At 45.2% G+C, this 27,199-nt stretch overlaps 1 protein-coding gene across 6 annotated transcripts in view; it reads right to left on the bottom strand.

Annotated features, from left to right (window-relative positions):
• The window catches only part of CLIP2 (CAP-Gly domain containing linker protein 2), an 86,993-nt gene that overhangs the window by 12,511 nt on the left and 47,283 nt on the right, over nucleotides 1–27,199 (bottom strand). For 4 of the 6 annotated variants that reach the window (XM_012568739.5, XM_002191948.6, XM_072916845.1 and 1 more), the window contains exons 3-10: nucleotides 26,427–26,965; nucleotides 16,544–16,668; nucleotides 11,525–11,738; nucleotides 10,399–10,596; nucleotides 9,167–9,270; nucleotides 7,616–7,676; nucleotides 3,645–3,749; nucleotides 1,181–2,125 (exon numbers count right to left, since the gene is read on the bottom strand). In XM_012568739.5, coding sequence (XP_012424193.4) covers nucleotides 1,181–2,125; nucleotides 3,645–3,749; nucleotides 7,616–7,676; nucleotides 9,167–9,270; nucleotides 10,399–10,596; nucleotides 11,525–11,738; nucleotides 16,544–16,668; nucleotides 26,427–26,965 — 2,291 coding nt within the window. The remainder of the gene's footprint in view (nucleotides 1–1,180; nucleotides 2,126–3,644; nucleotides 3,750–7,615; nucleotides 7,677–9,166; nucleotides 9,271–10,398; nucleotides 10,597–11,524; nucleotides 11,739–16,543; nucleotides 16,669–26,426; nucleotides 26,966–27,199) is intronic. The other 2 variants (XM_072916844.1, XM_012568740.5) reach the window with 1 other exon arrangement.

Below are 27,199 nucleotides of genomic sequence, written 5' to 3'. Positions count from 1 at the left end.
GAGCAACCCTTCAAACACTATTAATGCTGGAGAATCCTCCTTGGCCTTTGCCTCTATTGTCCTCAGTGTGACTATTTCCAAGGTGTGGAGTTCTGACTTAGACAACGTGGAATTCCTGGGCTTGACTTTGCTCCCTGGAGGTGCAGCTGGTTTCAATGGGGCTGTTCACATTGGGAAATTACACACAAGCATTGAATTCATTCCATTGACATCTCTGTCTGGAACAGAAACTACATCACCAGTGACATTTCAATACGGTATTCTTAAAATGTGCACATTTTACAGCTTATTTTTAATTTTCTGCATCCCCACAGGATGTAAATTGGGGTTTTCCTCTATCCTCATGCAAAATCCAAACACAAATAGGGGCCCAGCCCCCCATGAGTAGCAATCTCCCTGCTCACTACAGTGCAGAACCAGCCACGATTCCTCGTGCCACACACAATGGCAGGATGATGCATCCTGTGGCAAACAGTTAAAAAAAAAAAAAAAAAGATTACTTAGACACAAAGGCCACAGTAAATTGACCCCTTCATATTACTACTCTTATTTCAGCCTTCCCTGGTCTCATATTCAATCAAGCATTTTATTTCCCCAGCCTGGTGCCCTTCTGACCCTTGCTGGCAGCTTTTTCACTATAACCCTCAACATCAGCATTTCCCTGTCTCCCATTTGGGCTGTGAAGCCCCTGCTCTGCTCCCCCACCCCATCCCACAGCTCAGCCATTCACTGCACCTCTCTTGCTCCAGGTGCTGAGCAAGGTTGACTCTTTGTCCACCCTATCCTCCTAACACCCCCAAAGAGTCCTGCCCAGTAGCACACCAAGCCTGCTGCAGCTCCTTGGAGAAGTACAACTGCATTGTAGGAATGATGGTTTTCCAGTCCAGAACTCTGCTTGCTCAGGATGAGAGCCCACCCTGACAAACCATGACAGCCCTAGTCTGCTGCCACAGCAGCCTCCAAACCAAGGTGTGGCCCCACTTGCTCCTTTTTCCTAATTGTCCCACTGTCCTGGCTTTCTAGAAAGACACCTTCAGCATGGAGATGCAGTGCAGAAAGAACACTGTTAGTGGAAGAAAAAACCATCCAGATATTTGAAGCCTCAGAAAGCTGCACAAGGCAGCGGCTGAGGAGTTACCAACAGTGATTATAAACAAGCAGAATGACCCTAAAGTCATACATTTGCATGCTGAGAAGGATGCAGGGCTTCCATGGACTGCAGCTTGTTCTCTAAGACAAGCACTTTTTCCTGTAATCTTTGGATTTCCTGTTTGCTGTGGGCTTCTGTTTTCTGTAATGTTTCATAGTCCAACATCTTCTTTTCAGCCAAAGATATCTGCTCTTTCAAGAAAGCTATTGCTTGTGTCTGATCTGTATATTCACCATGAAGTTTCTCCAGTTCATGCACCCTCAGCTCAGCATCTCGACACTTGTCCTTCACATCTTGGAGCTCAAGAAGGTGCTGACTGCTTTTGGTTTCCAGTTGCATTTTCCAGTTGCTGTTGCTTTTTTCCACTTCATCCAAAGCCTCCTGCAGCTTCAGTTTGAGACTCTCTTTCTCCTTTATGTGGACAGCTGTCTCAATGTCGTGCTTTGCTTTCAGGTTCTCCAACTCAAGCTGGTGCTCCAACTTTATACTCTCCACCACTGCCCTCAGCTCAACAATCTCCTTGTGCTGGGTGTCAGGGCCTGAGTTGAGCGTGGCTTTCAGGTCCTCCAGAGACTTCTGGTGGTCAGAAGCTAACGTGTCCAACTTGGACTTCCAGTTGTCCATGAGCCCCATGTTCTCGTTAGTGGCTTGCTGAACTTTATGCTTTAGGTCAACAATCTCCTGGGAGTACTTCTCATTGACAGATTTCAGCTTCTCCATCTCCTGCTGGTACTTCTTTAGTGTCTTCTCGTACTTCTCCTTCAGCTGGCTGCTCTCTTTCTGGTGCTCCTTGTTGGCGGACAGCAGCTGATCCCGCAAGCGGAGAGCCTCGGACTGCAAGCCCAGGCTGTGCTCGGGGCTCTCTGCTTGGTGGGAGCTCTGCAGGCACTGCCGGAGCTCGTCCACCTCGCTGCGCCTCAGGCTCAGCTCCTCCTCCAGCTGCAGGATCCTGGACTGCTCCGCCACCGTGGTCAACTGCAACACAACAAACACAAGGTCAGTGCACCTCTCATGGCCACACCTTCCCTTCATAAGCGTTCTCCAGTGGAAATAAATTCAAAGCACGTTAGTCAGAGTTCAAATGAAGAGGTAAAGGACACCTGGTACCCTCCAACCTGAGCATGGTTTTGCACCAGGGTAACCAGCACTGACAACTCACAGTTACGTCTGTGCCAATTGCAATTTCTTTTTCCTAATACAAACCTCTTGCTTTCCACAGAAAAACACCTTGGAAATAACCCTTGAAATTCACTAGGGAGCAACAGTGGTTTATGAAAAATAATGTCCTGGAAGGGCATTATGTTTCCAGACCAGGCATCTTGCCAGATGATGCACAGAGGAGATGTGACTGCACATGCAGGAATTTCACAAGCATTGAAACCAGCATTAAGCATATCATGTTTCCTTTATTGCTCAGCAATCCTCAGCCTGCAGACCTCTCTTCTGTAACAGAATTTGTTTACCCTGGTGTAAAAAGGAAAAGGGATTTTTACATATGAGTACTTGGTAGAGTTTATTAGCAAAGTCAAAATAACAAAGGAGGCTAGAGGATGCAAGACAATAAATCTGGCCGTGGTAAACATTGAGATTAAGGGCTATGGATCCATGTTTTGCCATCTGAATGTAACCTGGCAGGGCTGAACTCCCTGCAAGTCACAGGGAGTACAGGGTGCTGCCACTATGGATGGAGAAAAGGATGAAATATTAGAAAAAAGCAAAAGAAACAAGGAAATCAAACTCCAATAAATCAATTTCATTTTGTTTCAATTGCCATTTGCCCAGCAGCCATCAGCCGAGGAGCTGATGGTCATTAGCTGGTGGTCATTATTTTAGATGGGCACAGGGGGCTTCAAACCATCCAGATCTTTTGGAGACCCTCACATTTTTGTTTTCTAAAGCTCTCAAACCCATTACTGCTCACTGCAGCAAGTTTGCTGCTTCCCACACCACACTAGCATGAAAAAGCCCTTTCCACATCTGGCTGCTTTTAGGATTCCTCTGGGCCATCTGTCCTGTTGCAGGCACAGCCAAGGATCAGAGTGGGCCCACCTGCATCCACCAGTACCTTCCACTTCAGATGGCAGCTCCCACAACTGGCAGGGGAGACTGGAATGTTGATTGCAGTTATTTCCTCTTACAGCCTGGGGGAGGGCTCGAGGCAGAATGAATTGTGCAGGGTGTGAATATTATTGGGATATGTTAATTGAAAAATGAATTGTAAGAGCTCATGTGTCAGATGGTGGCGTGGGGCAGAGAAGCAAACTCAATCTGAGAAACAAGTTCCCCAGAAGAGAAGCAAAGCTAGAAATCATATCATACTACTATTTCTGGGAAAGAGAGCAAATAAAAAACAAACAAAATCAAGGAAGCTTAAGTTCAAGCCAAAATCAATCAACCCCACAAAAACCAAAAGAAAGAAACCCAAAGCAAGGCATCATGAGCACCAGGGCAGTGCAAGCGCTGTCTGCAGGCAGGGCAAGTGAGGGTGCATTACCCTGGTGTCCTCTAATTCTCTGAGGAGTTTTTCAGCCTGTGCCTTCTCAAACAGCAGGCTCTGCTCGAGCTCCCGAATTCGGGCATGCTCCAACTGCGTCTGAGTCTGGTCACACAGAGAGAAAAAAGAACAGCGGAGATGGGAGTAGGGAAGGGAGAGAGAGAAAGAGAGGGAGAGAGAAGGCTGCAACATCATCTCCAGCGTACAAGACAAGGAAAGGCCGTTCACAACAGGAAGAGAATAAAAACCCAAACAAGGAGGAAAAATCCAACCAAACTGAAAAAAAATGGTCCCTACAGGATTTTACATGGTACTCGTACTGGCTCCTCACAGGAAAACTGAATCTGTGATGGGAGGACATCCTTCTGCATTAGAAACCTGCTCCAGTGTCTTCCTGCATCAGCTGAAGACACTTGCTAAAAAGCAAAGCTCCCACCAGTACAAGGCCCTGAACACATAGAGAATGCAAAGACGTTGCAATGATTCCCCACATCTTTCCTCCAGAAGAATCACAAGGTAGACTGAAAAGAGTTGGAAGTTCCCCTCCTCTTTTTGCTCTGGACACAGTGTGAATCATACACTAAGTGGGAAAAACCCCAAGGTCACACTGTACATGGCATGCTGTAAAGCAAAAAATACAGTGCCACTGAAGAGATCAGGGAATTGAGATCCCAATCTGTTCTATAAATCAGTGCTTTGAGTTTGAATAGGCCTGAATTTAATTTCAAAGTGACTTTTGTACAGTAAGGCTTCACTAATTTTGGCACAAGAAAACAGAACTTTTTTAGTTGGTTGGTTTTGGGATTTTTGGTTGGTTGGGTGGTGGTTTGTTTTCAAGAGTTTGGTTTTTTTTTTTGACAAATTATTCAACTAAGCACAAGAAGTTAATGTTATCTACCCAAATCCAGGAGCACTGGCTCTGGGCGTTGCTTCAGTGCCCTTCACTTTTAAAGCTGAAGGACCACAAATCTGTACTTGGTGGCAAAACTGAGCACTCCACAACCACCACTGTAATATCATGTAAAATTCCCTATAAATAAAAGAGGACAGGAGACATGGGAAGGTGCATGCACACTGTGGCCTTCACATTGTTTTAGCTTATAAAATCCACATTTTCCTTAGAATTAAACATAATTAATCTATCAAGTTAAAAAATTAATCTAGCAAAAAGCAAGCAAACCTGCTCAGAACCATTTTTTATCCACTTTTCCTCCCTTCATTTTCCATATAATTATTTGCTTCCCCCCTCTTTTTATTAGAGCCAGTTTTAAGGATTTTCTGCCCTTCCCTACAATAAAGCAAAGCTTGACTAGTTGTGTACAAATGATAGAAACAGAAGTTTAAGAAACAATCTGTGTTTTATGCTTGCAAAATATCATTGTACATGTATTCATAGATGGTGACATAAGTGGCATTTATATTCAGATGGCTCTGTATTTTATGCGCCCTATTTAACCCCTGAAGGAGGGGAGAAAAATATGTGGATTCAAGAGCTCAAATATTATCAACACCCCAAATTATATAACTTAAGTGTAAAAGCTGACTTACTGCATCCTAATAAAAAAAAAAAAAAAAAAAAGAGGCATTTAATAAATTAAATAAAATTAATTCTGCTCCCTGTAAAGCCCTATGATTCACATCTCAAGAAGGAGCTCCAGGATTGATTTTACTACAGAGAATAAATATTCCATTGATACCAATTAACTAACTGATGGCAGCACATCAGGTATTTGCTACCTGAAGATGCTGACTTATTACAAAACTCATCTCTGGACTTCTCAAAGAGATTCTCTCCAGGCTCCTGAGGTTAACACAAATGCCCAGTCAAGCTCTCAGTTCCACCTGATATTCCTGCTATTTTCCAACTCTGGAAAAACATATGAAGATAGAGAAAAAAACCCAATCAAACAAAAAACCATGGAAAAAAATAGATTAACTGTTTTACAGTCCTTAAATCTTAGATTTACATTCAATCGTGTATTACTTTATGTAAGTTGGTTTGCTAGTAATAGCCAGTATGAGTAAGAACCTCAAATCCAAAATTTTCTTGCACATTGAGGAAGCCCAGATATGAACTTCACATTTACTTGTAGCTATTAGCCTTAAATTACTGTTCACAAATTATAAACCGAGTTCTCACTGGCATTCAAGGCATGCTGCAGGATCCAGGAGATGAGCATGAGAGAGTTCCTTGATGAGGATAATATTTCATGTAAGCCATGGTTTTCCACCACAGAAAGTCTTTCCTGAAAGCTTTGCCTGCATTAGCTTTTCATCTTTCAAAGCTCTTGAAAGCTTTTCCTGCATTTGTTTTTCATCTTTCAAATCACTACAGCAACAGCTGCCAACCAGGATCAAAATTGGGCTGAACTCATAACTACATTTCAAAGCTAAATCCACAGCTGCTCTATCAGAGGTACAAAACCTTGATCTGTACCTTCAGGCCACCAACACATTTTTTTCTCTAAGTTAATTACTTGCTTCTGGAAAGCTTAACTGTCTCCACAAAAAAGCAGGAAGGTGAGAATTAACTCTAGTGGGTGAATCGTTCAGCCTGAGCATACAAATTAGGCAGACAAGATGTAAAATCTGGCCCCAGCCAAGCCCTCTGCCAATGCCTAATGCTGGGCTCATGGGGAGCATGCCAGTTCCCTGGATCAGAGGAAATCAAGCATTCCTAAATTATTTGTTCTTTTGTACAGACAAGCATGGAAGTGAGGACAGGACCATAATGTCCTGCTGAAAGTTTGGCCACATCCCCATTGCAAAATAATTCCTTCCCAGCCCAAAGGAAAAATAAATCCAGAAGTGTGAGTCCCAAACTGAGAATGGGAGCCCTTATCCACAGCAGTTTGTCATCTTGCTAAGCATGGTGGTTTTTTAAAAAAATATATATCCAAATATACCATCTGGCCAACCCTGGTCCCATTGCCATAATTACACAGCCAGGCTTAAACACTTGGAGCTTACTAAGGGACAGTTCACTGCTCTCAAAGGGAATGATGCATGGATCAACCTTCTCTAAAGCACTGTGGGAAAGCTGTCAGCTCAGGGATGAACAGAAATCTGATTTTGCTCCCCCACAACAGGCAGAAACTGCACTTACTGTGCTTCCACAAAGGTCTGCTATCAGTGCACTGCTAATTTACACCCTGTCAAACATCTCCTTCAGCTTCTGGATGAAGAAAAGAGATTTATGACAACAGGATCACAGCCACAGCCACATACCCATTTCCTAGTTTTCCCATTTTCCTGGGTTTTATTGCTATGAGTGACAGGGAAGCACAAGGAGCAGGGCCCTTGACATTTTTGGCTGTTACTAACCTGGCACTACAGCTAAAGAGGCAGAAATCTCCCTTGATTTACATTTGGAGAGCAGAGACTTGCTTTCACAGAAAGATTTTCTGTTCCTTTTTCCCCATGGAAAAGCCTCATACTCAAGGGCCAACATCACTTCATCCCAGTTTGCACAATGTTCACTGCAACAGCATCTCTGAGCAACAGCCCTTCCCAGTGACAGGGTGTCAATGCTGGTGTCAAGCCCACACTCATGGGCACTGAACCCCACTGAAGATACCTCAGGATACACAGCATTTTGGCTGGAATTAAACAGCATCCCATCAGGAGACTCTGTGTGTCTATTAGCTGCTGAGAGCAGGACACCACAGGGATGGGAACTAAACTGCCAATTCATTTCTAGAGTGGAAAAATGTATGTTTCAACACGTTCAGATACAGATTTTAACATGGCTTGGCAACTCAGAGTGACAGATTAACTCCAGGCAGCCCCCCAAGTGTGAACAGCAATTGGGCACCACACCAAAGAACAATCCTCACAGTTCAGTGTTCACAGCAGGCCCAAACCACCAATAAAGGATTGTTAGAGGGGAGCAAAAGGGGGCAGAAGTCACTCAAGTGAGGCCCCACATGCAACTCTGGATCCCACATTTTGGCAAGATCATAAGGAATTACCTCCAGGTCCCCTTTTGTAATGGATTCTTCCTCCACACGGAACTGCAAGTCCTCCACTTTCCTGGGGAAGGAAAGGGACACACAGAGCAATCAGGAACACTCAGCTCAGCACCCTCTGCCTAAGCAGCCATTGCACATGAGCCTTTCCACTCTTAACCAAGTTCTATGGATTACTGCAACCATCAGTGGAGAGCTCCAACAAATGGAAAAGCTGCCCAAAAACTACTGATAAGCTTTTCATGTTCTAAAACCACCCACCCAATATTAAAAAATCACGTCATGGCCTGCAGAATCCAAGTCTGAGAGGAGAGGGATACAGACCACCTTTGGATAAAAACAACTCAGCAGAACCTGAGCAGCAAGCCCCATGGAGCAGGACAGTTATAAGCAGTTTTCCACACACAAACATGGCCTTTTTGTAAGCCACATCCTCTCGGACACACAACTACTGTTCTCTGACACAGGATCCTGAAAACAAGCAAAGCACAACGAGGTTTCCCTGGATTATTTAAACCTTGTTAACCTGCAGCTGAGCACTGGGCAATTTCTGTCCCAAATGCACAGGGTCCATACAGAATATCCCAAGGGAACTGGATCCTCTGCCTCCTTGGCAGAGGGTGGGAAACTGTGAGCTACAAGAGCCCTCCCCACAGACTCTACAGGCCACTCATGCATAAATGCAATAAAACCACACACATTAATACAGACAGGCCAAGGAAACCCTTCTCTTTTGGGAGAGAGAGGCCAGTAACAGTAGAAAATAACTCAATTTTCTGCAAGACTCATCCCTCTTTTTCTCTTTACTGATTAAAAAAAAAAAAAAAAGCTGAGGATGTTTAGTTAGTAGCCAGATGTAAGGACTATGATTCTGTTACAGATAAAAATAGCTGTGAGTGTACATAACTAACTTCATAAACAAGCTTCCTTGTCTAAACCTCCTCTAATTAGAGGAGGGAGGCATCTGTTGATATTGTTGATATTGAGGAAAACTCAGCTGTCTTGGGTTAAAGGACCTCCTGGAGCTGGGAAACCAGCTGCCTACCAGGAGCATGGGGCGACTTATGCATGAAAGAATATTTCATCCTCAGGAGGGCACCAGTAATTGAAATCAACACTGTTTTCAGTTATTTAACACACAGAAATGTTTTTCTGTTTCCACTGAAGAGTTTAATTATACACATGGAGTACCTGGACTCCAAGAATGCCATGCAGATCTTCACTCAGAGAGGAAATGTATGCACATGAGATGTGCATGGATGGGGGCCTCTGGCATGTGGGGAGATGGTGAATCACACTGCAGTAAGGTTGCACTCCAGTTTGGCTTCCCTTCCTCACAAAGAACATCCTCAAGATCAGCCCATCACAAATGGAGGGGAAGAAGGGGACTTCAGCAAATCCAGGTTGTACAGGAGGGTCTGTGATGCCCCAACATGCACATGCCTGTTTACAATCCAATTTTTATTTCACACTGTATCTTTAATTCAAAATCACCTGAAGGCTTCCTCACTGTCCATACATGACTTCACCTCCCTCACACCCATCCTGCTTTACCTCTTCTCCTCTTCCAGCTGGTTCAACAGCTCAATCTTCTCCTTCTGCATCCCATCCACCACGGCTCGTGCTCGCTGGAGGTTTCCTTCTGCCTCTGTGACATACTGCAGGAAAAAACGAGCCCAAGACACAAAAGTTAGCCATGCCTGAAGCAGTAGAAAGCTGTCCAAGAAGGGGTCAGAACTAGAGAACAGAAAGTTTTGATGATCTATTTCAGAGGATGCTGTGGTAAGAGCATATTTTCCATAGAGCTTAGGATGTAGGGATCAAGACAACAAAAACTGCTCCGTCTCCAGGAGCTGTAAGTGATCCATGCTTCAGTCCCTCTCTGACCTGACCCTTCTGGAGACTCCACCTCTGATTAGAATTAAGAACTTGAAGCCTGAAAAGTTCTGAAAATCTGGTCAGAGGTTACCAGTGCAATTCAGCCCCAGTCATGAAGCAAGAGAGATATTTCAGATTTCTGTTAATTCATTTGTTAATGATAATTACTGGAAAACACAATGCACAAGAATAATGTCAGCTTGCAGTTGATTTCACAATTTCTCCTGCATTTCTGACAGGCAGGTGTGACCCACCACACAGTGCCATCCCTGCTCCCAGGTAGCTCACTTGGCTTTAAAAGCTTGAGTAAAGAATTTAGGAGAACAGCAGATGATGAAGAACCACATACTGACAAATAGCATAAGCACAGATCTCTTTAAGCATTTTAATACATAAAATATCCTCTGTACAAATGCTTGTGCAGCAAACAAACAAACACCAACCTAACATGATCAGCCTGTTTTCCTTCCAGATTTCCTGCCTTTATTAATGTTATAAAAGCATCCTCTCTGGTGGGAAAGCAGTGGCAATATGAACTGAGCTGATGTTCTCAGCACCATAAAATCACTGCAATGCAGTCACAGCCACAGCCAGATTCAGTGGCTGAGGGGAAAAAATTTGCCTTCCACTTGCATTTCAGCATTGAAATGTATTGATCCACCAGACACAAGCTATCTACTGCCTCTGATCTGGCACAGCCGTTTTCCTGCTCCTGGCTCAGGGCAGAGATAGCACATGTGACACTGGGAGAGTGGAGAGAGAGCCTCAGCATAACTCACCACATAAAGGGCAGAAATTCAGAGCCCAAGTTTCACACACAGTGGTAACGTTATGATCTGACACTTTCGGGGGATATCAAATATTCGGATATTTGAGAGCTAGTGATAAAAAGCCTTATTGCCTCCTACCTGCTCGTGCTGGGCCTTCATGATGGCAATCTCCTTCTCCACCTCACAGATGTGGCTGGTGGCTTTGGCAACCTCTGCCCGCTCCAGGTCTCGCTCTGCCAGCAGCTGCTCGATGTGCTGCTGCTTCTCCTTCAGTGCCTCCTGCAGAGCTGTGGTGCCAGAGATCTTCCGGGCGTAGCGAGAAGAGGTCTCTGTCAGCTGGGAAAGAGTTAAAAAGGGATGGGGTAAAGCTGTGTCCTTTCCACTCCAGAGTAGCTGAAGTCCCCTGTTAAATCTGGAATGCTGCTCACCTAATGACCATTTATTCAGCTAAACAGAGTTGCAGTTCCAGCTCAGGGCCCTACAGGGGAGTTTAAGTCTAAGAAACATCTGGACAATGCTCACAAGCTCACAACATAAAAATGTTTCTCTTGTTCTGCACTGCAGTGAACACAACATTTCCCAAAGGACACAACACGGGGTAGGAACTGGGTCAGGAAAAATTATCATGCATTCTATCATCTGTCTTCTTAGATACGATTTGATGGCCTTCACTGACGAAATCCCAAAAAGTGAGCTCAGCTGGGTAGACTGATCTCAGGTGGAGACCAGTACGGGGTTATTTGATCCACTCCCAGGAATGACACTGCACCTTGTCCCCAGCCAAGAGGGCTGTGGGTGTAGCAGAGCCAGAACTTTTAATAGTATGACTGCCTGCTCTGCTTTCTGCCTGCTTGAGCACCTGCCAAAACCCCAGGCATGTGACCCAGGACATTGTCACCCTCCACAGTGAGACAGTGAGCTTTGCACAGTAGGAGCTTTGCACAGCTGGTCAGTGGAGCAGCATAACCATGTGAGACTGAAAAAGTGTCCTTTTTCTGAGGGATCCCTTACAAACCTGCTCTTGCCAGCAGAACTGAGATTCATCCCACTGAAAATTGCACTGTTCCTTCAATGGTCACAGCTGCTTGGTGTCCATTACATGGAGGGAGACTGTGAGGTGGGTAACACAGTCCCACGCTCCATCCCCCTCACCTCATGAATGCTGAAGGAGCAGCTGCTCTGGAAGAAAACCCAACCCTCCTGCTTTGTGAAGCTGGGTCACAAAGGTGGGCTGAGGAGCAGAGACCACGCAGGAGCTACTCACCAGCCCACTGCGGCTGGGCCTGCCCCCCACGGACGAGGCCACGGAGCTGACGGAGCTGATGGAGGAGCTGCTGGGGCTGTGGGTCAGGGCTGACACCCCCATGGCCATCCTCTTGCTCTTCTTTGCCTTGGCAGGGCTGGTGGATGGGAACCCAATCCGGATCACCTTGTGGATGGGAGCAAAGAGGCCAAACTTGGGTGGGCACTGAAAGTACCTGGAACAGAGGAGATGCACCAAGTGAGGAGTGGCAGAGCAGCCATCTCACCCAAGCCTTGCAGAATGGCACTGCCAAGCAGTAAAAAAACCACAGTTCATCTCTGGGTGCTTTGCTGTGGCAGTGCTTCCTGTGTACAAGTAGTTGGATTATTTTTCTTTCCTACTTGTAGTACTGGCAGTCTCCATGTTTGCATTTGTGGTGCTTTAGCAGGGGGACCTGAGGTAATTCCAAGCACTAGATGCTGTGCACTTTGAGAAGATGCCAGGAAAGACACAGCTGGCAGCCTGGAGAGCACAGATCCCAGAACATAAACACAGCCACAGCACAAGCACTCCTTCCTCACCAACCAACCTCCCCAAAACTTGTGTGTGCTCTTTTCCCTGCTTTGAAGATAGTGATGTAGTAAAGTGTGTCAGCAGGGAGATGTCAGAAGATGGACAAGGCTCAGCTCAGCAATGAGACAAGAGGCCATGAGCAGGAAGCTCCAGCTAAAAATGAAGAACTTCTTCCCTGTACAGTGAGCAAGGCCTGAACAGGCTGCCCAGAGAAGGTGTGCAGGTATCCCAGAGCCTTCAGGACACAATACTATTCCATGTACTCTGGGATAACCCTTTCTGAGCAGGAAGGCTGGACTAGATGACCAACTGTGGTCCCTTCCAACCTGACCCCACCCTGTGACTCTGTCAAATAAAAAAATCTGAATCACACAGCTCTATATAAACGTTCCACGGGGTAAAAATCTTTCCTACAAAACAGGAGAAAATGGCAGCTCAAACCTTTGAAGTTAAAAATACAACTACAGCAAACTCCAGCATGTGCCACCTCCTTTGGATGGCAGAGAAACTGTTTCCTATGCAAACAAACTTGGAAGGTGAAAGGATGGAAAAGGGAGGATCAAATAATTACAGTACATGGTCTCTTCCACAGCTGCAGTGAGCTCAAAGATTCTGTCTCTCCAGACCCCTCTTCCAGAATAAAAATGAGCCACAAGTCAAATCCTGGAAACTCTTTCAGGGCCCTGGCTGACCAGTGTAAATCAAGGTTCATTTGCTGCTGGCCACCTGCACTGCAGCAAGAAAAACCAGATCACCTCCAGCATTGTGTCCCCTAGGTTCAGGGGAGCAGCCAACACAAAAAACCCCACTAAGAGCTTTCTCTCCCAGGCCTCACAGCAAGAATAGGACTAAATAGTGGGTCATAAAACAATCTGTCCAATGTTAATATAAAATAAGCAGGTTCTAATAACTAAATTACACAAATCCAGTTTTACTAGCACAAGTTTTCTCTCTCTGCAGATGTGAGCAGCTGTTTCCCCAACTCCCTTTTATTTTTAAGAGCTGGCAGCCACACAGCTGTGTCACAGGCAGACCCCTGTGTGCTTGGGAGGCCAAGGAACAGCCTCATCTCCAGCCAGATGAGAATAAAATTAAATTTTAAACATCAGCTCAGATCCATGTTTTTTCTATAACAAACTTTTAACAATCCCTCTACAACCCCAAATCTCTCAGCCTCTTCGACTTCCTGCCAACACAGGCCCTTGGGTTTTAAAAACCAGCCACACCACAGGCTGACCTCTTGAAAACCTGCCAAAGCCCTGCTCAGCATCATTTTCCCAAATTCCAATAGGCACAGGCAGGCCGACAGCCCCTTCCACAGCTCTGCCTGCAGGAAGCACAGACTGGTACTCGTGGCTGCACAACAATCCCAAATGTTAATTCCCTTAAAAGCCTCTGACAGCTCTTAGCAAGTTCAAATTTGCATCACTATGTCTGCCCATTTTCTTTCAGTAGAAAGTGGTTGCAATTAACTTTTATAATTCAGAAGCAGGGATTGGGTCCAAACCACTTGGTAGAAAAAAAACATCTACATGAAAATCAAGAGCTGCTCTCACGTAGTGTGGAGGAGCTCTGTACTCACGTTACAGAGAGGAAACAGGGCAGAAAAGTGATGGCAATGCAAACTGCAGGTGGAAAACAGCACAGGAAATGTTGAAATAGATGGAAAAATCTTCACTGTCCAAGGCTGACAAAAAACGAAAAAGTAAAAGGTCTGGGCAGTGCAGTGATCAAGGACTCTGACTGGAGCAGAGAGAGAAGGGAGAACAGTAAAATAAGCAGGTAACATTTAAATTACTAGAGATGAGTACATGGAGCTTGCTTGGCTTTGTGGAACTGACACCAAACCAGCACCAGCACCTCTGTAATCTCCTGTGCAGACAAGAAAGCAGATGCAGCAAACCTCAGTGCAAACCAGCAGCATCTGATGTACAGAGGGGCTCCCCACAGTGATACCCTGTCCCACTGCTCTGACCCACAGCCTGCAGGCAGCCTCCACTGAAGAGCCACAACTGCCAGGAAAGCCCAGCCTTAGGGCTTTCCTTTGCTGCATAGCCACACCTGAACCTGCAGGAAAATCAGTGGGAAATGAATTTACAGAGAATTCTCAAAGCCTGACAGAAGGCTCACACAGTGTGCATCCATATGCAAACCTTGAGATAAGAAATACTGACTTAGAAATGCCATGGAATAGAACAGACATTGCTGAGAGAAATGGAACTAGAAACAAGTTTCAAAGGATGGCCTTACAAATAAGACTGGATACTTTGGAGAAATAGAACTGTGAAAGATGCATTGTAGTAAGACCCACGAAAGGTAATTTCAGATGATTGGCTTTAAGGCATCTACAGCATGGTGTGGCAAAAGCTGATAGGCCAAGAAACACTTATAATTGTAATTGAAATTAGGAAGTAGTTGGCTTCTGATTGCGATGGTGTGAATTATAACATCTGTATTGTCACACCTTCTCAAGAGACTGAAAATGGAATAAAAGTTTTTTAAAAGGCCTCTCAGTTACCCCATCTCTGGGCCAGAAAAAGACATAATCCAACAAGCCACCACAAATTTCAGCCAGTTCACCACCAGCTCAAGTGGAGTTGCCTGTGAGAGCAAAGGTGGACAATGTCACCAAGGGCTCCAAAGGCTTTACTGCTCCCACCAGCCTCGGTGCACTGAGCTCCAGTTTTGGCTTCACTCTCCTCTGCAGCTGCAGCAGGCAGTGCTGGGCTTGCTGGCCAGTGCTCACTAGATGGCAAACATCACCAAAGCACAGACTGCAGAGCCCTGGACAGCCTCTGCCCAGGCTGATCCTGCCAGGACAAGATCAGGACAGCCTCAAGAATTCCATGCTGCCACAGCAAACTGGGAATGCTGACTGAGGGGTGCCTACATGCACCAAGGGAGTTGGTGCTACTGTGTTAGCTTCTCCAAAAACACTGCTGCTGAATGGGCACCTGCTACAAGAAATCAAAGGCTGGATGAAGGCTCGAAAGGACAGACATGGACAATGCTGCAGCCCTGCTCTGAACAGTGGAACAGCCTTTGCAGACAGGGCACACACCACAGCAGCCTCAGCCAAGATGCAGCAGTTTCAGAAGACAGACGACTTCCAGAAGCTGGATTTTCAAACCACAGCAACAGAGGTAGGAGGATGAGAGGCAGACAGCACTACACTCACATCTGCCTTTCACACCTTCCATATACACAGAGACAATAAATACCTTTTGAGCACCATGAAGATTAATCTACCAGATAGTTTGAATTGTATGATAAAGAAAGCAGGGACTTGCATTCACTCCATGATTTATTCTCTGCCATCCTGGTTCTTTCATTTGGAGAACAGGCTGAAACTCAGCCATCTGCTGCCAATCATTTATTGCTTTCTTGCCCTGACATTGAACAAGACAGCTTTTCTCTTATTTAAATAAAAGCACATGGCTGCTGGACAAAAGGCTGACCCAACAGAAGAAACCTTTATTACAGAACCTGAGATCTAACAAGGCAGAAACTCTTAGCTCCTCAGTTTTAAAGTTATAGGTTAGACTTGATGATATCAAAGGTCGTTTCCAGCCTAGGTAATTCTGTGAAAGATAACTCTCACCTCTAAAGCCAGTCTGCCTTCAGAACCTCCAAGAAACCAACAGTATTTCCCACTTAAGGAACTTGAGTGGGACAAGGAATCAGTTGCACCTGTATTTGAAGCATGGTCAGAGCTGCTGTATAATTCAGATTTGAACACCACCAATTTCAATATCCAAGGCCTGGGTCATTCCCTTAACTAAATTCCACCTGAACAAAAAGAGCTTCCCAGCAAACTTGTGAGATGTCCCTGCCTAGCTTTATAGCTGCTAACAAGGTCTTTCTTGGAAAAGAAAAGAGTGGAGGTGCCTAGGGAGTCAGAGGTGGTAAGATCAATCAGCAGACACCTATTGCACTACAGAATTAGTACAAAGACAGAAAACAACCATCAACTGTTCTTTTGGTTTTCTGGAAATTTGTTCCCAGAAAGAATAGAATAAAACATTAAGCTGAGGAGAAAAGAAGGTAAAATCTTTGTCTTTTGCAGCTCTGACAGGGAAACTTATAGTACAAGAAGGAAGTTTACGACAGGAATGTGTGGTAGAAAGCAGAGCAAATACAATCAACAGAATCAGTTTATAGCAAAAATTAAATCCCACTGTAAATTCTTTCCTCTCCCTACTTTCTCCTGTTTCCTGAAGCCATTCAGGTCCCTTCTTCACAGAAATTACCTGATCCTGTTTTAAAATGACCCAGTGATGAGGTTTGTATTGATCTCCCTGCAAGGCTACCCGAAAACCTAAAAGAGTCAAAATTAAGCACTTCCTCCCAGCCCACAATGTCCAACCAAGCACAGCCCTAAGTCTCCTCCCAGGTCTGATGGCATTTGCCCCCCGGGCAGCCCAGGAGGTGTGCAGGACCCGGGCTGGGGTTCAGAGCACACAGTACCTCGTGCCAGCAACTGCCCCATCGTTCTTCCCCAGGGGCTCATCCAGCTCCACTCCACACCACTCTCCTTTGGCAAAATCCGTCTCTCCCACGTAGCGCACCACTCCTGTCTTTGTGCCACCGACCTGCCAGAGAGAAGATGTTTGGGTGAGAGGATTAGAGATGGCAGCACTGTCGTAGTAACGGCCCCTGGCTGGAAAATAATTATCATTATAGATTAATAATAATTATTACATGTCGGAATCTGAGGTATTGACGATTCTGAGACTGTAGAAAGTCTCTGTTTGTCAGCCCCACTGCCAAAGCAGAAGCCATAATTGGTCTGTGCTGTTTTCAAGGTTGTTTATTCTGTTTATCTCTAACATGTTCTGCTGCCCTGCCGCAGCTCTGTCCTGCAGGGCAGCGTGTGGGGCTCTGCCCTCAGTGGGATGGTACAAACATTAAATACCACAAACTACCTGTGCTGGATTTACAATAACGTGCCAATATCTGTCACCTACGTTGGACAGTGTGTCCCCAGCCTGAACCAACAGAAAAATGCCAACACCACAGTGAAACATGGAGGGCATGAAGAAGGAGAAAAAGGACAAGACACACCCAATTTCTTCCATTTTGTCCCCTTTGGACCCCTTATCTAGAATCCTAAAATTTTACTTTTGTACCTGTGCCACACTTAATTATTACTGATATCAAACACTCAGAGCTTGTAATTCATCCTGTAAGATTGAAAACTCTTTTCCATGGACAGAGATCACAGACAGTGTCTCTGGGGGCTCTGTCCAGGGGGGTTCCTGACCCCTGCCAGGGTCCCAGGGCAGCCAGAGGGAAGCCCTGGATTCCCACAATTACAGACTCTATGTTTCACAGAAGGCTGGCCAATCTCTATTTTTATGAAAAAACCCATTGTTTTTATAGACAGTTATGACACAGTTGGACTTGATTGGTCCTTCAATTAAAACACTATTGGTTAATTAAGAAACCACCCTTTGGTAAACAAATCTCTGTAACACATTCCACATGCTCACAAGAACAGGTGCAGCAAGTGGAGAAAATAATTGTTTCTCATTCTTTTCTCTGATCTCCTCACAGCCCTCGCCAGGACAATGACTGGGAAAGTTGTGCTGCTCTCTGTGGCCACAGAGCTGCTGCCACACAGCTCTGACACAAAGGGACTGAAGCAGGGACAGCTATTTAAAGAGGGAGACAGACATCTGTATTTTCTGTTTCAGATCCGATGAAATCAGCAGATATCTCTCACACCGAGTTCCATCTAATTGTTATAAAAGCAATAAAATCTTATATTTTACCAAAGATAAAATGTTATTATTTTTATGGTTGTTTCGGCAACAACAACAACAACAACTAAGCATAAAGCAGCTAAAAGTTTCTGGGAGTTCCAAAAAATAGAAACAATATTGAATAATTCTCACACCAACTTCTCCCAGCACTAAAGCTCTCTTTCCAATAACTACAAAGTGATTTTGGGACTGCCTGCCTGGAAGATATCAGAGTAAATATAATGAAAACATATTTCAAGGTGTTAATTAATTACACTAAGTTACTTGTGAGGCCACAAAGGAGTTTAAGCCCTGCAGGCACAGCTCATACCTGCCTTGCCTGAAGAACCATGACCTGCACTGACAGGTTTTCAGCCCTGTGCCTGATCAGCCAGCAGTTTTGGGCAATACTGGGACATGACAGCTGAGCCAGGAAAGCATTCACTGCTCCTCAGCTTGCTCCCAGGATGGAGAAACTGCTCAAAATAGAGTTGTTCCACTTTTATCTACACTTCCTACAGCAACAAACTGCATGGGAGTGGGGCTCAGCTCACTGCCAGGCTTCCTCCAGCACAGCTTTCTTCCCCCATCATGGAGAAATAAGAATAAATCACACCTTTTCCTCCTGAATTTACACTTTTAAGTTCTTAAAATTTGCAGCTTTCTGAGGAGACTCAAGGAGGGCAAGTCAGGAACCCTGGGAGCTGTGCTTTGATCATTGCTCTGACACCTCTGAGAGTGGCACTGAGCAGCAGCTGCCTCTGCTCTAAACACTCCCACTTAGACACTTGGGCTGAGAAAAGGAAGATACAAAAGGAGGAGGGTGGTTCTAAAGGTTCATACTTCAAGTAAATCAGCATATGATCTAAACCTTTTTAGCATCTCTCTACTAACACCTAAATTCAAGGAAGAAAGCTTAAAAATAAGTTTAAAATTAAATTTGCAGCTTCATCCTGAATGACTTGCAGTTATTAATTTTCTTAATATTAAATTGAGCATTAAAAGGTATCAACAGAATATTATTTTCCCACAGAAAACAATGAGAGCTGAATGCAGAAATCTCTGAGTTTGTGTATTTCAGGGGAGGAATGTTAAATCCCTAAAAAATTGCTTATGTAAATGAAAAAGTAGTTTTCCTAGGCTAAAAATACCTGCACCTTTATGGACTAAACAGCACAGCTCTGAAGTCTGGGTCCTACCTCAAATCCTGGGAGGTTGCAGCATACTGCTTGAGTTAGTTCTCTGGAATTTCTCTCACTGGGGATTCAAAGCATTGCTGCTTATGGAAGAAAATCTTTGGGGATGTTGTTCTCTTTGCTACAGGGTAGAGTAAAATATTTTCCAGCAGGAAAAGGATCATAAGAAAAATTTCTGGTTCTACTTTGTGCCCAGGAGTAAAAAGATAATTCAATTTCAGTATTAGGTACTTGGCAAGTTACTGATTTGAACAGTCACAGTGCATTCTCTACCTAACACTCACAGTTAAATGCTGGCTCCTATTTTGATTGAGTTTAAACAGATTTAGCCTCTTAATATTAATGCAATGATTTAATGCCATTCTAATACATTTCTTTAGCTGCAAGTTGAGCTCAATATAAGTCCAATTAATCATAGGAATAATTCATAGGGACTTACCATTGTTTGTGTGCCCCCTCAATTTTATTTTTAGTGAGTTTTAATTCCAGATGTTGAGTCAGATATTTACCAAGCTATATGACCCTGACAGAGTCTCATGTAAGCCCTAAAATCCAGTGAGCTCCCTCCATCAGTGTGACTGTGGCATCTACTGCAGGGCCCCACACAAAGAACCACTCAGGCATGTCCCCATCAGTATTATTTATCTGAGAAAGCTTTTTCCAACCACGAGAGTAAAAACCACTACTCCCACTGACCTGATACACGTATTATTTATGCCAACACTAAAACTGTGCAGTAAGAGTGGAGGTCATGCTCCCACCCAAGCTCCATGGCAGAGAACTCTAAGCACAGATCAGGTCCAAAACTCCCCTGGAACAGCCACATGATTCCCTCCTTCCAGAGTAGTGTATTCTCTTTTCACTTTGCTTTTGTAGTTGTTCTGGGAAAAACAACAATAACAAAAACCAAGCATAAAGCAGCTAAAAAGAGTTCTTTCTGGAAGTTCCAAAAAATGGAAACAATATTCACACAGTGATACTAGATTTTTTTGGTTTGGAGATTATTTTGACCAGTGTCAAACACTCCCAAGTTTCTCCACTTCAGGTAAAAACACTTAAGTTTAAACAAGCTTGTGGTAGGAGCTCCTGGAACATTCAGCTCCAGACTGAAGCTCCCTGCCCCCTTTTTCATGCCTTTAATCAAAGATTCTCTTGCTGACTCGTCCCTTCCCCAGTGAAATATCCTCAGTAGTTTCAAGAGACAGTCTAGGTAGGGCTCGACCTTCACAACAAAATGAAGCCAAGGATATTTAGAGGATATTTAACAGGTCTGTATCGACTGCAACATGCAGTCATGGAAGGACATCACACACCTTCCCTGCTAATTGTGGTATCATTGACATCACGTTTTACTGTGCTTTTCCCATCAAAATGACAAAATGGGATCCAGACCAGTATCCTAGGGCTGAAAAGACAATGATGCTAATCCTTCCTGACACTGCCTTCAACAGAGCTAACATATCATTTAAAGTATTTACCAGACTAGCAGCAGGACAGATCTCAGTCTGTGAGTAGCACCCCCTCCAGCCTGTGTTTGCTCTTGGCTCCTCATGGCCCTGCTCATCCCACAGCAAATTCTTGCTCTAAGCAAGAACCTCTTGGGAGCTGCCCTCAGCCTATGGCCTGTGGGCATTGCTCTGCCTGCAATACACTCAAACACAGCTCAGGAAGAAGAGGAAAACAAAATTCTCTGTGCCTTTCAGGCTGTCAGGGACTGTCTCCAACCATGTCATGCACATTCAGGGGTCAGGACACCTGCTTGATCATATCCCCATGCAGAAATCCAGAGATAACACTGTCCTTTCTATTTAACATACTAATTTACCCCTTTAAACTGATTTTGAAAGTTTCCACAAGACAGGGCTGCTGAGCAGAGGGTGGAGGTGGGAGCACAGAGTGCCCAGCACATGGACAACCTCCTCTGCAGAGCTCCCGTGTCCTGTGCTGGGCCCGTGAGACTCCTGCTGCTCACCTCTGGAAAGGGGAAGGAAGGGGTGGGGGAAAAGAGCAAAGAAAACACACAGGACACTGGCTCCACACCCTGAGGCCCTTCAAGTACTTTTTGTGTGCAGCACATCAGCTTATTCCACTCTGCTACTGGATGATGCCAACAAGAACTTGGTACTCACCTTTACTGGACAAGTGAGGCTGGTTCTGGTTAGAGCTGTTCCTGCAGGCTCTATCCAGCCTGCAAACTGGAGCAACCATCCTTTCCTTGGGGATGAGTGGCTGGGTTTATTTCCCTCTCCCCATACTCATCCACCCACTAAAGGATCCTATTTCCACCCAAGCTGAGAGAGGCAGGAGCTGTTTTCCCATCATACACAGTTTAGCTCTTCCAAGCACTGAAAATCACTGTACAGTGATACTTGATTTACAGAGGTGCTTTTGGCAAAGGCACAGGCTGTGGGTCCAGCTACTGCAGATCACCTGAAATAATGCAAGGGGGTAAATGTGGCCATCACATACTGGGGCTGTGTCCCAGCTACAGCCAGGGCCAGTGTTCAGCAGCTGGTAAAAGGTGGGAAACTGGCTTGTGGTCAGGTTTATCTGTAAATACAACTTCACCTCCAGCAGCTTTATCTGATTGAATAAATACCCTGTCATCTGAGAATGCCAGAACTGCTTTTAAGATAAGAGGAGAAACAGACACCCAGGAATTACAGGACAGCCCTCTGTATGTAAAGAACAGGAATTTTTATAGTTTCTTTTCATCCAACCACTCATCTTTGTGCCTACCCATCCCCACAGCACAAGTCAGCATTGCACAGCAATGAGTCTGACAGCACTGCTGATGCAAGACATTTCTGTGCATTTATCTGTCAGGCACCAGTGAGAACATAATATCCTAGGGAGGTGGTGGCAGAGGAAAGCCTGGAATTACAGCATCCCCTTCTGGGGCTGTCTCTGATACCAAGTCTGCCCGTGTTACAAACTCAGTTTGCTCCAATTACAGCTCCTGTTTAACTACAGATACTGCACCCAGCAGACAAGGGCCAGGCAGTGGCTCAGCCCAAATGAATGGTTAGGACGGTGTGCACAAAGAGCCTCTAAGGGTTAAAGTGGCAGCAGGGCAGGGCAGTTGCTTCGAGCTATTCATTTCCCTCTTTGTTTAACCGCATAGAAACAGGACGGTTTAGGTTAGAAGGGACCTTACAGCTCATCCTGTTCCACCCCCTGCCATGGGCAGGGACACCTCCCACTAGCCCAGGTTGCTCCAAGCCCCATCCAGCCTTGCTCTGAACACTTCCAGGGATGGGGCAGACACAGCTTTCCTGGACAGCCTGTGCCAGGGCCTTGCCACCCTTACCAGGAAGAATATTTCCTAATATCAAATCTAACGCTACTCTGTCAGCTTGAAGCCTTTCCCCCTTACCCTGACACTACACACTCCTGTGAAAAGCCCCTTTCCAGCAATAATCTCATCTAGTGAGGAAAGAGCTCCAGCTAGGAGTTCTAGATGTTTTCTTGTCTCTTGACTCCTGCAAACAGCTGGAACACTGCACTTCCCATTGCCTGTCACAAACTTCCATAGGGACAGAGATCCATCACTTCCACACTGCCATTCTCCTACACTCTCTAGCCATGACACAGCAATTGCTGGAGCTCTAAGCAGGCATGGAATGCTAAGAATCCTGCCTTGATAGAAATACAGAATTCTTCTTTTCTGCTTGATTTGCAATAAGGGAATGTCTGAAAAAGGCCACACAGGAGCACTGCTGCATCCCTAGGACTCCACAAGCTGGGAGAGCTCCAATGGTTAACCTGGAAAACAAAGAGCAGGAATCCTTCCTTCATGACACCTTGCATGCCTTTCCAGCAGTGAGGCTTCATTCTCAGGCACTGATATAGCTCATGGATTTTGGCAGCAGAGCAGGGACTTGTCTCTGCCCAAGGAGAAGGGCTCAGGCTGCAATTCTCCTGTCCAGGGAGCTGCTCAGGGAATTATTTCTCACTCAGGAGGTTCAATGCTTTCTGCAGCTCCAGGCTGGCCAAGCAGGGCTGTGGCAGGGACAGGCAGGGGGGATACTGAAGAAAGAAGTTGATTTGTTTATTCATGAGTGCTTTCCATCATTTGCCAGGAGCTGCAACACACTGTGGGCAAAAGCAGTTTGCAGCAGACAGACAAGATGATTAAAACCACACGCTGAGGGGAAGGCCAGGATCCATGTTCAGCCCTGCCCAGCTGAAGTGCTGCTGCTCCAGCATTTGCACTGGCTTTGAAGACCTGTAAGTACCAGCAAAAGTCACAAACCTGGCATCCCTCCAAAAGGTATCTGGGGCAATACCCCTCGGCAACTGAACCAGCCACTGGGATACACCCAGGTCCTTAAACAGCCTTATTTATCACTCCATTTCAGTGCTGAACTGCACAATTCCAGCTGGGAAATACAAGCATGGCTGAAGGGCAGAATACCTATTCTAAGAGGATTTTTTTTTGTTGTTGTTGAAATTATTTTTTATTTAGGCTGACATATAATAAAACCACATACTTCACCCACTTCTGCAGAAAGCAATGGCATCTAAAGGGGAACGAGTTCAGCTGCTAGGAAGGCCTCTCCACAAAGAATGCAAAATACATTTTCTTAGGCAAAAAACCAAGCAGAAATTCCTCTCAGGCAGAAAATGCTCCACTGCTCTGTTTCCAGCCCTTCTTTCCCCACAGAAAGGCAATAAGCCAGTCTCACATAAGCAGGACTTCAGCAATTATCCCATTTCAGGAAGCTCAGCTGTCAATAAAGCAAAGGTTAATTGTCCCACATTTATTTGCCAGACTTCAGGAGATGAGTTCTACAACATTAGGGTGGATTTTTCATCTCTTTAATGCAATTTTTACATCTCTGGGAAAAAGTCAGAGTGCCAAAGGCAAATATTATCTAACTCTTCTAATGGAAAGCTTCTAATGGAAAGCTGAAAGTCACTTTCTGCAACTGCTGGAAAGTCGGAGAGAGTCTTGGAACAAAGTAACTGAAAAGCAAAAATGTCTTCAAGCTATAATGGACTTTAATGAAGTTAAAGAAAGGCTTTACCATCAGGAAATGGCCAGACTGCAGAGAGCCAGGTGTCCATCTGGCTGACCTGGAAGGATCCCCTGCAACCTTGTGCTCCATCACAAGCAATCACTGAAAATACGTCCTCCCTCAGTTGAAAAGCCTTTGGTGGATCCCATACATCTAAAAGCCACTCTCAAATAAAAATATACTCTTTCAGAAAAGGAAACACTGAGAGTCAAGAGTCATAAGGATAACTAAAACTATACCAATCCATAGAGGATGAGCAAAGCTTTGCTCAAGGAATTTGAGGCAACTCAGGTTAATTCAGAATTATTGTTTATGTATTCCAATACCCAACATGATTAACTGACACCTCCCATAAGTAAAATAAAAGCTGCCAAGCCAAGCACATATGAGTGAACCATAACAGCAAATTATTTTGTCTTGTTATTATCTGTTCTTTTTCTGGATCCCCATGACTGTGTGCAAACAATTCCTCATTTTTCTGTAAGCTGAGCATTCCTGCTAGAACCAGGGAGAGACTAAGCTTATTCCAGGCTTACTCTTTTGGAGCTATTTATTACACTAACCAGTCACAGCACAAACTTTATCTAGTAATATCTGAGGTGGATAAATTAGCAGGCAGGGAAGGTAGGTTTTTAAGGATGCACCCTCATTAAAAAAAAAATAAAAACCCAAAACACAACTCAACAGAAGCCCAGGGCAGAGATGCTCCCAGGTTGTATTCTGTGGCTATGCCAAAATTCACTCTGTGTGGGTCCCACTGAGGTGAGCAGAGTTTTCAGGGATCATTAGAGAACTTATGGTCAGGAGAAGAAAGGTTTAGCACAAGTCTGAAGAACATCATTCCATTGCTTGCCTGGTTCAGAAAGAACAGAGCCAGGTTTAGATTTTCTGGTTCGCAGTTTGCCTGTGCACATTCTGGGGAAAAACTGAGAGAAAATAAAACTCTCTCAACTCTACAAACCTACATATTCACACTAGGTTTACTAAGCATCATCCAGTGAGCACAAGCAGAACCAATCTTCACTTTCCCTCTGTAGTTTCACCCCCTCTCCACGCAGCCCCCCGAATAATCCGACTTCCTCAGAGATAGCATGAGCTCACCGTAACATCCCTCCTCTGAAAATAACCAACTTTACATTGCTTATATTTTATATAACTAAAATAAAAACTACTGGACAGCTCAACACTAGTCCCAAAAGGATTCTTGAGACTGGCTCTGACAATCCCTGCACACACTCCTGATTCACACAGACTGTGGAGCCAAACACCTGTCATTAAACAGATGTCCAGTCTGTCTGCCCTTCCCCACAACCACTGCTGGTGCTGAAACCAGCTGCAACACTACATGGGTAACTTTAAATGGGATTCAGATTATCCAGGGTGTGCAAAGACTGAACCCTCTGCAACCTGCCATGGCTGTTGGTCAGAGCCACCTTTACCTTTCAGATGTAGAGATATTACTGGGATACACAGTCACAGCAGATCTGTGCTCAAAGGCTTGTCCCTTCCAATATTTGATATCACATTATGTATCACACACACTAACAAAACTGAACTCTCTTACACTGCTGCAGGACAGAACTCAGTCTTCCTGTCTTTGATGTTATTCTTTCCCTTCTCCATCTCTTTGCTAGGACACAAATGATGACAAACTAGGTGGCAAACTTCCAGTAACCCATTCCAAGTGTGGCATTTTGGCTTAGTCATCAGGTAGTCTATTCCAAATAATGAAAATAACAACAAAAATCAGCTGTGGAGAATTCATCCATCACAACAGTGATCTCTCCCAAAGTCCTGCCATCTTCTAAAAATTACTGGAGGTTCCCTTCTGTAGAGGAAAGGAGTTTGTGTCACATATGACATAAGAAAACTGAACCACCTGAAAGAGCAACCAGCAGGAGAGATTCTTGCAAGTCCTTTCAGACTATGTACAGCCACATGCAACAAGACACTGCTGCAAATTCCTTAGGACCCCAAACAATAATAATAATGCTGCAAATTCCTTGAGAGCCCAAATAATACACTCCATTATGGAGTATCGCTACATTAGAACGCAATGAATAATTTTGCTTCTATTTCCCTCATATTTCAGTTCTCTCTCTTGACATCTTTCTACAGTTCAGGACTCGTCCAATACAAAAAGTACTTTGGGACATGCTCTCCTGCACCAGTGTGAAAGACAGACATGTCCAGAATACAGCATCCCAAATAACAGTGCAGATGTTTGATGCCTACTTGGCCCAGGCATCTCCCAAGACCATGCTCCATCCCACACCTCACCACCAAGCCCGTCCTCCTTTTGTCTCCTCCTGAAGCTGACCAGGAACACTCAGCAGGGGGACAAATCCTTGTCCTGTGCCATTCCAGGAGGACCCCACAACCAACTCACCAGCACACGATCCCCAAGCCGTAGGTCCTTCTCCCCTTTTTTCACCGACCCGCTGTCCGAGAGGTTGGATCCCGACTCGTTGCCCGTCTTCATGGCGCTGTTCAGGACGCTCTCCCGCAGCGGGATCACGCGAGAGGACAGAGGTGGCGTGGCCGTCCCCGAGTGCAGTGACAAGTTCTGAGCCGTCAGGGAGTCCACGGAGGGGGCGTCGCTCCCCGAGCCCTCGGCCACCGGCTGCCGCGTCAGCTTGGACGGTCGCGTAAAAATCCCCTGCAGCGGCTGGCACTCGAAGTAGCGCACTCCTCCGACAGAGCCGTCATTCTTCCCCACCGGCTCATCCAGAACAACCCCTGCCCACTGGCCCGGAGCAAACTGCGTTTCCCCGAGGTACTGGATCACTCCTGGCTTCACTCCGTTCACCCAGACGCGTTCGCCCACCACGAAGTCTCCCAGGAAATCATCGCCCACCTCGGCAACCTTCGAACCCGGCTTCTCGGCGCTGGTGGTGGATGTGGTGCCCTGCTTGTGCAAAGGGGAGCCTGGGGATCAAGGAAAAAGAGGTTTTGGTATAAGGGGAAGTCCTAGAAGGAAGCCAAAACACCAGGAAAAGACATTTACAGGAAGAAAACATCTGGGACAACAACTTAGATTGCAGGTGTACACCCTGTGAAGATTAAACCTGAGTGAGGCCATTACTTACACACCTTCTTCAGTGTTAATCTGCACAGATCCTCCATCTGCTGCCCAGTTTCTGCAGGTCTCACAGAGAACAT

The sequence above is a fragment of the Taeniopygia guttata genome, chromosome 19 (assembly GCF_048771995.1).
Source record: "Taeniopygia guttata chromosome 19, bTaeGut7.mat, whole genome shotgun sequence".
NCBI lineage: Eukaryota > Metazoa > Chordata > Aves > Passeriformes > Estrildidae > Taeniopygia > Taeniopygia guttata.
Note: the sequence above shows the minus strand (reverse complement) of the source record. Positions and strands in the feature narration are given on the sequence as shown.